Below are 12,520 nucleotides of genomic sequence, written 5' to 3' on the forward strand. Positions count from 1 at the left end.
TAGGATTAATCCACTGTGGCAGTATAATTGGATACATGTCCCAAAAGAAAAGATGGTGAACTCAATAAAATCCAAGGGAAATTAGAAGTCATTGTATTACAAGCTTCAAAGCGAAAACTCTAAATAATCCAGTCTCTTCCCTCTGTAATGCCTGTTTGCTGCAATATTTGTTTAAACGGGTCTTTAGCCATGTTGACCCACGTGACCCCTTCAAAGCCACGAAAGAGAGAAATCGTCCGACTCATAAAACACAAGAAAGATAGAAGATGTGCTTTGTTATTTCACGTTAAATATCAGTTTTGGTAAGGGACCAGCATTGCAGTCTCTTCCAAAACACCTGTCCCTGTTGCGCATTCAAAAACGCTTGGGCAAAGCCCCTCTTGCCCCACCATAACTATCAGACTGATTATTTTTCTCCTGCAGTTGATTAGGTTGTTTACACCAAGCTGCAATTAAGGCTGACCTGAACACTCGGCTAGTCTAGGTTTCTTCGTACAATAAGATGATGATAAGAGGTCAAGTCAACGAGGCGTATCGGCAAAGGAGGGAAGATAACAGCTGCCGTTGCAATGCAAATTTGCCTCCTAAAGTAAAAAGTAAAAGTTAAAACATTTAACTTTTACATAAACACTTAACTAAAAGTAAAAGTTAAAACATTAAGCTGCAGGATTAATCTGTTCCTGAACGAAAACAGTGTTGGGGCTTTGAGCACTTTGAGTAGCACTATTAACGAAGTGTGATATTTATTGTTAGTGAGAAGGAGCTCTCTGTATAATCACACCTTTGAGAATGCGCTTTTTTAGGTCTTTTAGGGGTTATTAACAAGAATTGATTATCTCAACAGATCTTGATGTCTCTAATAAATAATGATGTAGAGTCTGTTCATGTTTAGTTTTTGCAAATGTACCATCAACTTTTTTTTTACATTTTCGTGCGGAATTATACTGGCCACCAATCCACATGAAGTTGGAGGAGGGGGAGGGGTTAAAGAGGGGTTGCTAGGTTACGGTGGGATTTGTTAAGGAATCACATGAAGGATCCATGATGGGCAATATAATGCTGAATGCAAAATTGCTTTTTATTTTGTTATAACCACCATTTGCCACTGACCTTTATTGCAAATGAATGTCTCCTTTTTTTCTAGAGGAGTCAACTTCTCATTTAGCTTTGACAAGCTCTGAAACTTTTGCAATACAGTCAGGTTTGTAAATAATACGACCATTACCTCGCTTAACCCAAATCTAACGATTAAACATCCGATGAATAATTACCAATAATAGATCACTGACTTAGAAAACTTAACCCTTCTAAAATCTAAGGTTATTGAAAGTAGTTGTGTAAGAGAATAGATCGTTTTTTTCTTGTACAAGAGACGGTATACTTCTCTTTGGGTAGACAGTTTGTGTGATGGTTTATAGACTGCTGGGAAAGTACCAACACAGTGAATCATTTGTTGTCTGCGGATACGTTTATACAAGTCAATATATCTATCCCCTAGTTTAAACATGAGAAAGGGAAAAATCAATCTTGACTGCGTAAAATTGTCTAAGTATTATTTGGGTTCTCTCTTTTCCGCAGGACCGAGAACAGTTCAGGATGGAAACAGTGGGGCTCTGGGAATCCACACACACACGTCCAACTGTGTCGTGTTTGTCCTCTTTCTCCTCTTCCTGCTAAGGGTCTGAAGAGTGATGTCTTCATGCAGATTGTGTTTTCTCTCGCGTGGAATCGCAAACTGAACTACTACATAATGTCGAAGCGCAAAAAAAAAAGTATGTAACATACCTTTTTTTTTTTTTTTTTTTAAGCTGAAGATTTAACAATGGTTTCTTTCTTTTATTTTTATTTTTATACCATTATGGTATCATTATGGTATTATTGGTTTAGGGTTTGCCACTTATTGAAAATGTGTCACTTATTGAAAGTCTGTTTATACATTTTGTATCACAAAGTTTCAATGAGAGACCAGGTTATAGCAGGTTTGTGAGGTGATTGTCAAACATCTCAAACGTACATTGGTAAACAAAGAACACAGATTTCCCCATGAGGTCTAATGACCTTACGTGTGTTTTTCCATGTGCGTCATAATGTAAGTATTACAATTATGGTCATGAGAAAAGACATGTTGAAATGTTTCTTTTTCTGCTATTTTTTTCTCTCAGTTTTTGCTCTGCTAATCTATTCTTAGTTTAATTCCTGTTTTTAAGAAGGGAATATTATGAAGTTGTAATTATTTAGGCACAAGCCTGGTTTGATTCCTGTTTAGCTGGCGCATCTATACTCATGGTGTTGAGTGTATCCACTAGTTAAGAATGGATGAGCGTTTTTATTCATGTGGACATCTAACTTCAATAATATATTTCCATGCAACCGTCTGTCAAAGCAACCGGTGTGATAATTCTTAAGTTGTAACATATTGACATGTCATTTACATTATTTGTAGTTACTTGTGAATGGTTACTAATTTAACTATTTGTGTGTCAGAGTTAGGCCATGTCCATTATAAACATGGGGACAAACGTTGGTTTAGAAAAACCCAAAGACTACGTCACTGTTAACTGCAGACTTTGTCCTTCACTCTTTGGCTCAAACAGAACCTATAATTGGTTTGTGTTCAACCGCGATCTATGAACTGACTATGCATATTGTGCATATTTCGTCAGCAATTAGACTGCTACCACACTGTTTAATGATGTTTTGTAAGCTGATAACCTGGCTTTGAGGGGTTATCGGGCAGTCATTTATATAACCGTTTTGAACCTCCCAACATAAGTATGTCTACTCAATCCTCCTTAAGAACACACCACCTGCTGTAGTTGTAGGTCCATGAATCAGCAAACCCCTTCGTTCTGCAAAACAGCCAAGTATATGTGCTAATTTGAAACGTAAGACAGTTTTCAGTCTTTCATCCAGACTGTCGCTCCTGTGCCACATTGAAATGTGAGGTCTTGAACGCATTCAGTATCTCCAGACATACTCCCTACTGTGTCACGTACTGCCACGTTAATGTGAAGCGATATTCAGAAAGGCCTTCACGGATCACGTAAATGAGCGGTGGAATCGCTATCCTGCAGGTTCCAGTTAGGGTACGTCAGATACCTGAGTGGTCATCTCCCTTCATCTACTTCTTAACAAAGTAATGTTTGTGTGTTGGATTTAATATTACCAAACACAACAGTTGTGGATTTCATCAATAACATACACTTAACGGTGACAGACCATTGACAAATGCTTGGCTGTGGTTAAAGGGACAGTTCACCCAAAAATCTCAAATACATATTTTCCCTCTTACCTGTAGTGCTGTTTATCCATCTAGATTGTTTTGTTGTGAGTTTCCAGGGTTTGGAGATGTCTGCCATCTCTCTAATGTAATGGTACAAGATGGCACTCTGTGCTTGTGATGCTCAAAGCGCCCCAAAAATACATTTGGAAAAACCCGACAGCAATGTCTCTCTTCAGAAATCCTGACCCGGTTACTCAAGATAGTCCACAGACCTTGTTGTGAACAGTCTCAAGTAAAAAGTGACTGTTGGGTGAACTGTCCATTTAATGGGTGATTGCTTTGAGACCTATGCAGTACTTTGTCCAAATGTACAGGTCTGTGTATCTGGTTCACAAAATAATACAGAGACACAGATTCTGCAAACCGGTGGTGCTCATGATAAAGATAGATGCTGACTTTTTAATCAAAATTCACATATTGCATGATGGGGCCAGTGTTGATGTTTAGGAATGAGAACATCTTAACGCACATCACTGAAGATACAGCAATGCACAGAATGGTTAGCCCTTAAAACAAATATGTTAATAAATAAAAAGATTTGTATTTTGGCTACAGCACCACATACAGTATGCTATTTGAACTGATATTGTCTGTTTTAAGATATGATGGTTAACGCTATAGCTACTCTTTGTCTTGGGACTTAAGTTGAAGGAAAATGCTATGGGTAGATTCAATACAAGTTGTAATCATTTTGTTTAGTTTCAAAAGCAGATGTACAGAAAGGATTCAGGGCTTCTAGGAAGTCTCTGCTTCATCCATCTCTAAATACCTATTTCGATAATTTTATTTACTTTGAGCTTATATTGTACCTACCCTATAGTATAGTGCTGTTTGTGATGTGACGTGATATTTGTTTGATATGCAATGGGAATAAATTATTTTTTAATTTTAAGATATCACTGAGTTGAGATGGGTCTTAACCACTTGGGGTTAACAAAGGGACATGATGGAATTTCATGATCTTATTAATCCATCACAAATGATTAGCACAAACATTTCCCTAATAAAACAATTGCTCAAATGGTCAAGTCAACTCAAGGTACTCACTTGACTCCTGTAATGTAAAAGATGATTGGTTCACATGTATTTTCTTTTTGACGATTGTGTGTTCATATTTAAGACTGACAATAATAAAATGTTGTATCTAAATGCCTTGTTTTAGCCATATTTGAGCCCTAATGTAATCTCTTACATGGTTTTGTTCAAAAAATGTGTCTCAATTCTGTTTGTGACACAATGTTTTGAATTTTAAAAGGCATTGAATACTTCATATTGAAATTGAAACGCCACCGAATTTGTCGGTTTTAAATTCACCTTTTTAAAATTGAAATATGAATAAAATAAAAAAATGATCCCCGAATGTAATGTTCGAAAATTCTAATGGTGAAATTCAGATCCAACTTCAATTTATTTGGATCGAATTTGTTGGATGCATGTGGCATGTTCAAGCTGGTCAACAAGTAATATTTGTGGTGTTTAGTATTTATTTTATTTCATGGATAATTTTCTAGTTCGCTGCTAGTGTTTTAGCCTGGCTCTGCCCTTCTACGTACTTCCGCTCAATTTGGATTTTGCTTCTGTACTAGGTCTGGGATGTCGGTTCTGAAGTCGGTTTCCAGAAACAATTTTTTTGTAGGTCCAATCAGCGAACAGAGGGAGTGGCTGAGAACGATGACGTTAATGTCGTGCACTTGTTTGAGTAGTTCAGTAATGGCGGCGGAGAAAGATGCGAGCGAAACTATTCTGCGGTTGTGGCAACGCTGCCGAATATAGGTTAACGCCGGAGCAAGAACATTCCTTGCTGAGTTTTGTTGGTGGCCATGATGTTGTGGCCCTCCTCCCCACGGGGTTCGGGAAAAGTTTGATTTTCCAGCTACGGCAGCTAGCTCCGTTACAGTAGTGGTGAAGGAGTTGGCTAAGGCGAACGCTTGCGATTGGCTATGGCAAATCAGAGTGGCTCTGGGTGGATCCAATAGTTTTAAACTTCAACAGAGGACCCGCCTTCAAGGAAGTTAACGTTTGTCAATCGAGACATCCCAGACCCTCTGTACAAATGAAATGTACGAGGGTCTGGTTAGGACCAGGCTACTAGTGTATGCCATCTCTTAAAGATTACACATGTCCCAGGTTCGTCCTGGTCTGTTCCTGTGACAATAGCTGTGTTCGACTTAATGCTGTCGAACACACCTATAGACCAATTATTTGTTTGTAAACAATCGGGATGCGCGCGCACTGTGGCTGCAGAAAACCGGGAAAGGATAGCATTTTAAATGGCAAAAGGACCACACGGATAATACAAATAGTTAAATTTAAAAAGACCAAAAGCGTCGAGGAGGACATGCCTTTAGGAGAGAAAGCGATTACCCAATGATCTATCGCATCAGAATTTTGATTTGGGTCACGAAAGTCTTGAAATTTGAGTGAGAATGTCGCCCGGTACAGACCGCATAGTCCAGCGGCAACCATGTCTTCACGTCATGTCACAAAGTTCATAATTTTACAACATAATACATAATTTTACACATAACTTTTACAGTCAATTCTACATTTAAAAAGTCGAGCAGGGCAGCTTTCAAGAGATATGGGAATTCTGCTTTTAGTCAGCTGGTCCGATTATTTTTCTGATTTGTTTAAACTGGCAATCTGAGTGAGACTACATCCCAGTTACGCTGTTTTGACGTTAGCCTCAGTCAGACTTGCTCACTGGCAGTGTACACAATGTTGTATTTCACTCCATTCTACACCAGAAACGTCAGAAAGGACTGCCTAATGTAGATACGAGTCTGGTGAAGATAGCCAGAATTTCGGATTTCTTTAACCTGTCTGTTTCATTCGTCATTTGCCTGAGGAAGCGACCTCCGTTAGCCAGGCTAGTTTTGCCCGATCACTTGGACAGGCTATTTAAGGGTATCGGGGTCAAGTGACTTTTGTGCATAGACAAGTGAGCGTAAATGTATTTGTCCAAAGGCCAAGAGCCTCAAAAAGTTAATATCAAGCCCTGCAATCCAGTGAGATATATGATGACCTGAACGACACTCCAAGAGTAATAGAATGGGGAGAAGTTCGTCTTTTGCAACCCACATACGCAGTTGAGACTGCTTGACAGTTGTGTGACGTAGGGTGATAATTGGTAATCTATTGCTGCACCTTGCCGGTAAGAATAGTTGAATTGCGTCATAGCGCTTTACACAATCATGTTTTTCAACCAATCAGATATCAGTGTCGCAACAATCAAGTAAGACTAGCATGGCTAGTAAATAACGTCTTCCTTTTATGCCTCTAGGGTCTAGAAGGTCATTTAAAACGATTTTAAGTTAAACAAAACAACTCAAACATGGTGTAATGTACAAACTAACTGCTGTACCTGCGGGTACCTACATTATCTACAGTACAGCGAATCGTTTTTGACGTTATCCGAGTTATTGAATTAGGCTAGCTGGTGGAATTGTTTGCAAGAGCTAACCTAGTTAGTGCTAACTAGTGTAGACTAGCTCTAATCTAGCGGACGCCGGATACGGCATATGGTAGTGGAAAAACGGAAAAACGGGTTGACGGAAAAACTAAATCTGAAAACATTTTTTATGAAGTATATAACACACAAACGGGGCAAACGTGAAAGTGTCTGAATTTTGTATGAACTATAATTTAAAGCCTTTTCATTGCACCAGTTACAGTACGAAATTAGCCCAATCACTGCAGGGGTGCATAGCCTAGGTGGGGCTGCTACATACAAGCTTCTATGGAGAGCTTTTGTGCTTCTGATTTGGCTAAATTATATTTATTTCCTTCAAATTCATGGATAGTACAGATTTATAGTATATATAGGAGTATGCATTTACAATGTATTTTATTATACTATTGTAATTAACAAAAATTGGCTTTCAAAATGGGTCTTTGTAGTTGCAACCCTGCAATTTCTAACCATCCTGAACAAATATTTAATTCATGCTAACCCTCTGCAAATGAGGTCATCGGAATATCGATGTAAAAGAAAGAAACTAAGTAGATCATAATTAGCAATGACTTTGGGGTGGGAGGGAGCGCGAGGGGAACTCGTCCCTCAACACAGACAGTTTTCCAGTAATATTAAAGATCAAATTAGGGTGTAGTTAGCAACATGTACAAAAACTCAAACGGGGATTCATGTGCACAGCTATATGTTTGTAGATAATTAGGAGTTCTCCTGCTTGTATTTACTTGAGATCAGTGAACTCTTCTCAATCACTACTGCACAGCACAGCTGGCAGTCATTGAAGTAATACAGGCAGTCATTCTCTGCCTTTTAAGTCCTGAAGTATTAGCCTGGTTGTGAATCTAAGGAGTGCATCAAAACATATACTGCACATATCATAAAATATATGAATGTTTTTTGGTATGTGTCGGACAGTAATTGGGGCTTAAAACATGGACATAATAATACAGCCTAGTTAAATGTTGATCAGCGTTGACTATCAAACTATTGCAAATGCTGTCATAATGAAGATAGTAATCTCCCCGTTTCGAAATGATTTCACCATTATTACTTTTCAACACAGGCAGACAATCTCAACGGCTGGTACATTTTTTTGATTGGTCTGATAAATATTTCATCACAGACCTGTGTGGTGCTGACTGTGGGTAAGAAGATCACAGTCAAGCTGCACACTTTCTTTTATAAGAAAACCAAAGAGAGTACCATCTGTTCCGATAGGAACCAGGGTGTGGTTTCTTTCTCATAATTACAGAATGGGGATCGCACTCAGATGAATCAGGATTTTCATATTTGCACTTTCAAGTTTTTTTTCTCTCATGCGAATGGTAAAGGCCTGTCCATTTTCTTGGTGAGTGCTAATGATGTCTTAAAGGCTCTTCCTGTGTTTGGCAGCCCCAGACTTTAGCACACAGACCATCAAACAATCAATATTTCAAAAGACCGTCTGGTCCAAAACTGGATTTGTCATACATAATGTTTCAAAAATAACTGAAACAGGCTTACTGTGTGTGTACTTGTATAGTATTACGCGACTGAGGTGCAAAAGTGCTGGAAGTTAATGACCCCTGCAACGTTAACTGTGCCACAACAGTTAACCACTTTTTTCAAAGTCAGTTTCCTTGGAATAGCATCCGTGAAGTGAAGTAGTTATAGAGGGGGATCAATGCAGTATTCCCAAAGCGAAGTAGCTTCAGAATTACGCCACACTTCTCCAATATCAACACTTAGATGAGAGATACAAAAGGATGTCCTGTTTTGGTTTGTCTGTAAACTGAGTCTGACTTGAGTGTAGTGTTGTATGACAAGGAGAGCCATGTCTTAGGCACAGTATTCAGATGTGACCTGACATGTTGCCATTGAACACAGGAAATGTGCTTGCTCCACTAATTAATAAAAGAGATCTAGACTATAGCAAGACCTAAAAGAAAGATCTCAATGGCTATGCTATATGTAGCCTACATCAAACTCCCACACTCCAATTAATTAATGACAACGATTGGAAAAACATTAAAAACCTACGTTCCAAATGACTAAGAAATTAACGTGTCTTTGAATTCCGTTTCTATGCTTTATTGTGAGGTGGTATTTATACCGGGGAGATTTCCCTATGCCAAAACCACTTCAGAAGGTCAGGACACAGCTACATTCTCTGAGGAATAAGTGGATTGAAAATAGTATAATAATTAGCAGGCATGGCTAGGCATAATTAACTAGCACGATCAACTGACATCTCATATTGACATGGAAATTAATTTAGCAGAATACATTCCCTTTCCAAGTACAAATATCAAATTGAATTCCACCTATGAGAAAGCACAATAACCCTTTTACTGCACAGGTGAGAACTTTGTAGCAAGCATTGAAATGATTTAAAAAATATGTTTAGCTTTCATGCTGAAAGTCAAAGTCAGATCTATCTACAGCACATTTAAAAATAACCAGTCGGCCAAAGTGTTGAAAAATCAGCTAAGGCTAAATAAGACTCTTAATGGAATAAAGACGGTGACGGTGACTAACCTTTGACAAGCCCCTCCCTGCCTTAATAGGATCAGTTTATCAGCCCATACACTCATGATTTTCATGTGTTTTTTCACCACTGTGTTAGTTAAAAGTAACGTGTGGAAGTTTCAGCAATGTGCTGAATCTGAATGCTCTTAACTGGCGGCTAGTAGGCCTGAATATACTCATGTTTGCTCTTGCTGTTGCAAAGGCAGTAACCAAGATGCGTGGTACAGTACAAAATAATATATCGACCACTGAATCACTATGTTGCAACATACTATATTGTAAAATACACAGTCTGCATCATATACAGAACATCTGTGTGTCTTACAAACTGTATTTGTCGTGATATGAGAAGGCAAAACAACAAAACAAAAGCTGGATGTACATACAGGGTCCTCTGGGGAAGAACTGAAAACATGATTAATGATGTGACAGTTACCTACCTTGGTCCTCATTCTTTTATTCAAGGCCAACGAATGTGCTCAGAGCACAAAGGATTGAATCCAGGGAATGATCAGGCTTTGTGTAACATATTTTAACGTATTCTAATTTCCAAGTAAACAGCTGCCTCTGGTGTTAATGTCCCGGCTGGTAACCCATGTAGAATTCTTTATCTAAGGACACAGGACAGACCCAGGTGACCAAACGCAGCAACATGAAGCCTACAATTTGCATGAAGCCAAATGAATGTGAAAAGAATAAATTCATGAATGAGCATTTAAGGAGGGTTGGGTTTGTGTACACAAACTGTAATTGTTTAGAAAGGGTAATTTGGCGATTTGTTATGGAAGATGGGTCAACAGTGTGACACGGTACAATGGACAGTCATGGGAATTTCTGTTTAGACAAATAACTACAATTGTGTTGCATCTCCACTGTAAAATACATTTGTAAACTAGAGAGGGTAACATTTCTGAGGAAATTGTCAAGTGTGCTTGTGGCCATCGCATTTAATATCACCTCAAAAACTATAGTTTTAAATGAATATCAAATGTCCAAAATGTTCATACATGTGGAGAAAGAAAATAAGAATGTTTTCACGTTACTGAAATCATCCCAACAGTTACTAAAGGACAGACACACAGATGACATAATTATAGAAAAAAGTTAGATTTATTAGTGATGAAGATTGCATGGATTAAAAAAAAGGGTACAACACATATTAGAGGGTTCTTGTTTAATTTCTGCTTTTATTTTTTCTTCATAGAGACGGTGTAAAGGGACAGGAAATATAGAGACACAGAGAGAGACACAGAGAGAGACACAGAGAGAGACACAGAGAGAGACACAGAGAACAGTGTTTCCCCACACATAGACTAATTTGTGGCGGTGCGCCACAGAATCAACACCGGCCGCCACACATTGCGTTTCGTGAAACATTTTTTTTATCGCTATTTAGGTTAAAACACGCAGCGTATTCGTTCAGCTGCATTTCCTTTCCCCTGCCCTCCCTCCGTCTCTCTGTCACTCATGCGTCTTTCTCACATATGCACAGTCACAACGTCAGCACACGTTAGCAACAATGCATACATACGCCGTTCTAGTAAGACCGACAGCTATATCAACGAGCTTTCAGCATTAGTGCCGTAGCTAAAAGTCGAGGAAAGTTGAGGCTACTTTTCGCTAGGTACCTTACTCGAAGCTTCGTTCTTTTGGTGAGAAGTCTCAGGAGCTAGCTACTTACCCGGCGTCCTGGAGCCGACCAGTTAAATAGTTGTGTAACAAATTATTAACAAATTAACTGTGTAACTAATTATTAACGAAGGAATTATTACGACTCCCCCCCGTCTGACAACCCCCACCCCCCTCCCCGCCACAACTAGTTTTCTAATCTGTGGGAAACACAGAGACACAGAGAGAGACACAGAGTGAGAGACACAAAGAGAGAGAGACAGAGAGACACACAGAGAGAGACACAGAGAGAGAGACACAGAGAGAGAGAGACAGAGAGAGAGACACACACAGAGACAGAGAGACACAGAGAGAGAGAGAGAGAGAGAGACAGAGAGAGAGACACAGAGAGAGAGACTCAGACGTGCAGAAAGGGGTCCTGGGGTAGATTCAATCCCAGGCCGCTACGCTAAGGCCTTAGCCTTCTGGTACATGCACTTATCCGGTGAGCAACCAGGACACCCCAAGTGCAAATCTAGATCCTTAGTACTTATATAGTTCAGTTCACAACAATTAAATAGTTTCTTACTTGCACTTTAGAGGAACTAAACACCTCAGTTTCAGCCTTACTCAAAAAATCCAACTTTAATGGAATTTCTCCAAATGTTTTGTTAGGGTAGCCAGTATTTTTCAAAGAAGAAACTAAACAGAAAACCTTTAGCAAAGAATGTTGGAATTAAATGTGTTAAGCTGAGCTGGGTGTCAAACATAAGGTTTTAACAAAAAACAAAAATAGTTTTCTATGTACTGTATCTCTTCAAATAAATTGGATATGTCACTTTTTCCTCATTTAACCAAACATTCACAGTTTCACTTTGTCAGATAAAAAAACAGACTGCTTAAAATGATTTGCTATGTAATTAGTTTTCAGTTTGTTATTGTGAACATGTCAGCTCTCCCCAAATGGATAGTTTGTGCTGTGAGGTGTTCTGCATCATGACAGCTGTCATCGGGACAAGCATGTGATGTCCCTAATTAGTTACTTAAGATGTACTTAGGCGTTGCACATAATGAACACAATTAAACAAAAAAAGTAAATCTGAGTGGACGGTGTTGAGTTAATAGTCAGAGTTGAATTAATAACATGCTACAAATCATCTTCCTCTCCTTACCGCCAACGTTTTAAGAAGTGTTCAAAATCCCTCACAGCCTACCTCACAACACTGCAAACAAATCTGTCATGCCACTCGAAACGGTGATGTGGTTTAGTGAACCTACCATAGAGGGCACACAGCTTTAAGAGGGTTGCATAAACATTCCTAACACCTTTAATGTGTCTTAAATTACATTTTCTAACAACTTGAATTATGGCTGTGGTTGGGTGTCATGCCTGTACCTGACATGATAATCTTGTAACTGCTGTGGCAGTTTAAATTTAGGTTGATCAGGCTGTTTCTTAACATACTCTTTTCCAATCTCAAGCTAAGTTCATACTTTTATTGTAAGTAAAGCTTTGTGTTGATAGCCAGTAATATGAAAAGTGGAAAATTAATGTGTTCAATGATTTTAATTATTAACAGAATAGTAGTAGTCAAACTACCATTTGTGAAGCTAAAATATATTTCTGTCTACCAGAGTTTCAGGATAAT

The 12,520-nt window shown here is 38.7% G+C and overlaps 1 protein-coding gene across 3 annotated transcripts in view; it reads left to right on the forward strand.

Moving 5' to 3' along the window:
* Positions 1-4,426, forward strand: part of ntm (neurotrimin) — a 180,424-nt gene extending 175,998 nt beyond the window's left edge. For 2 of the 3 annotated variants that reach the window (XM_047043335.1, XM_047043334.1), the window contains 2 exons: positions 1,145-1,201; positions 1,579-4,426. In XM_047043335.1, the coding sequence (XP_046899291.1) occupies positions 1,145-1,201; positions 1,579-1,685 (164 nt within the window). In that variant the 3' untranslated portion in view covers positions 1,686-4,426. The remainder of the gene's footprint in view (positions 1-1,144; positions 1,202-1,578) is intronic. The other variant, XM_047043336.1, reaches the window with a different exon arrangement.
* The last annotated feature ends 8,094 nt before the right edge of the window (positions 4,427-12,520 follow it).

The sequence above is a fragment of the Hypomesus transpacificus genome, chromosome 20, assembly GCF_021917145.1.
Source record: "Hypomesus transpacificus isolate Combined female chromosome 20, fHypTra1, whole genome shotgun sequence".
NCBI classification, from domain to species: Eukaryota; Metazoa; Chordata; class Actinopteri; order Osmeriformes; family Osmeridae; genus Hypomesus; species Hypomesus transpacificus.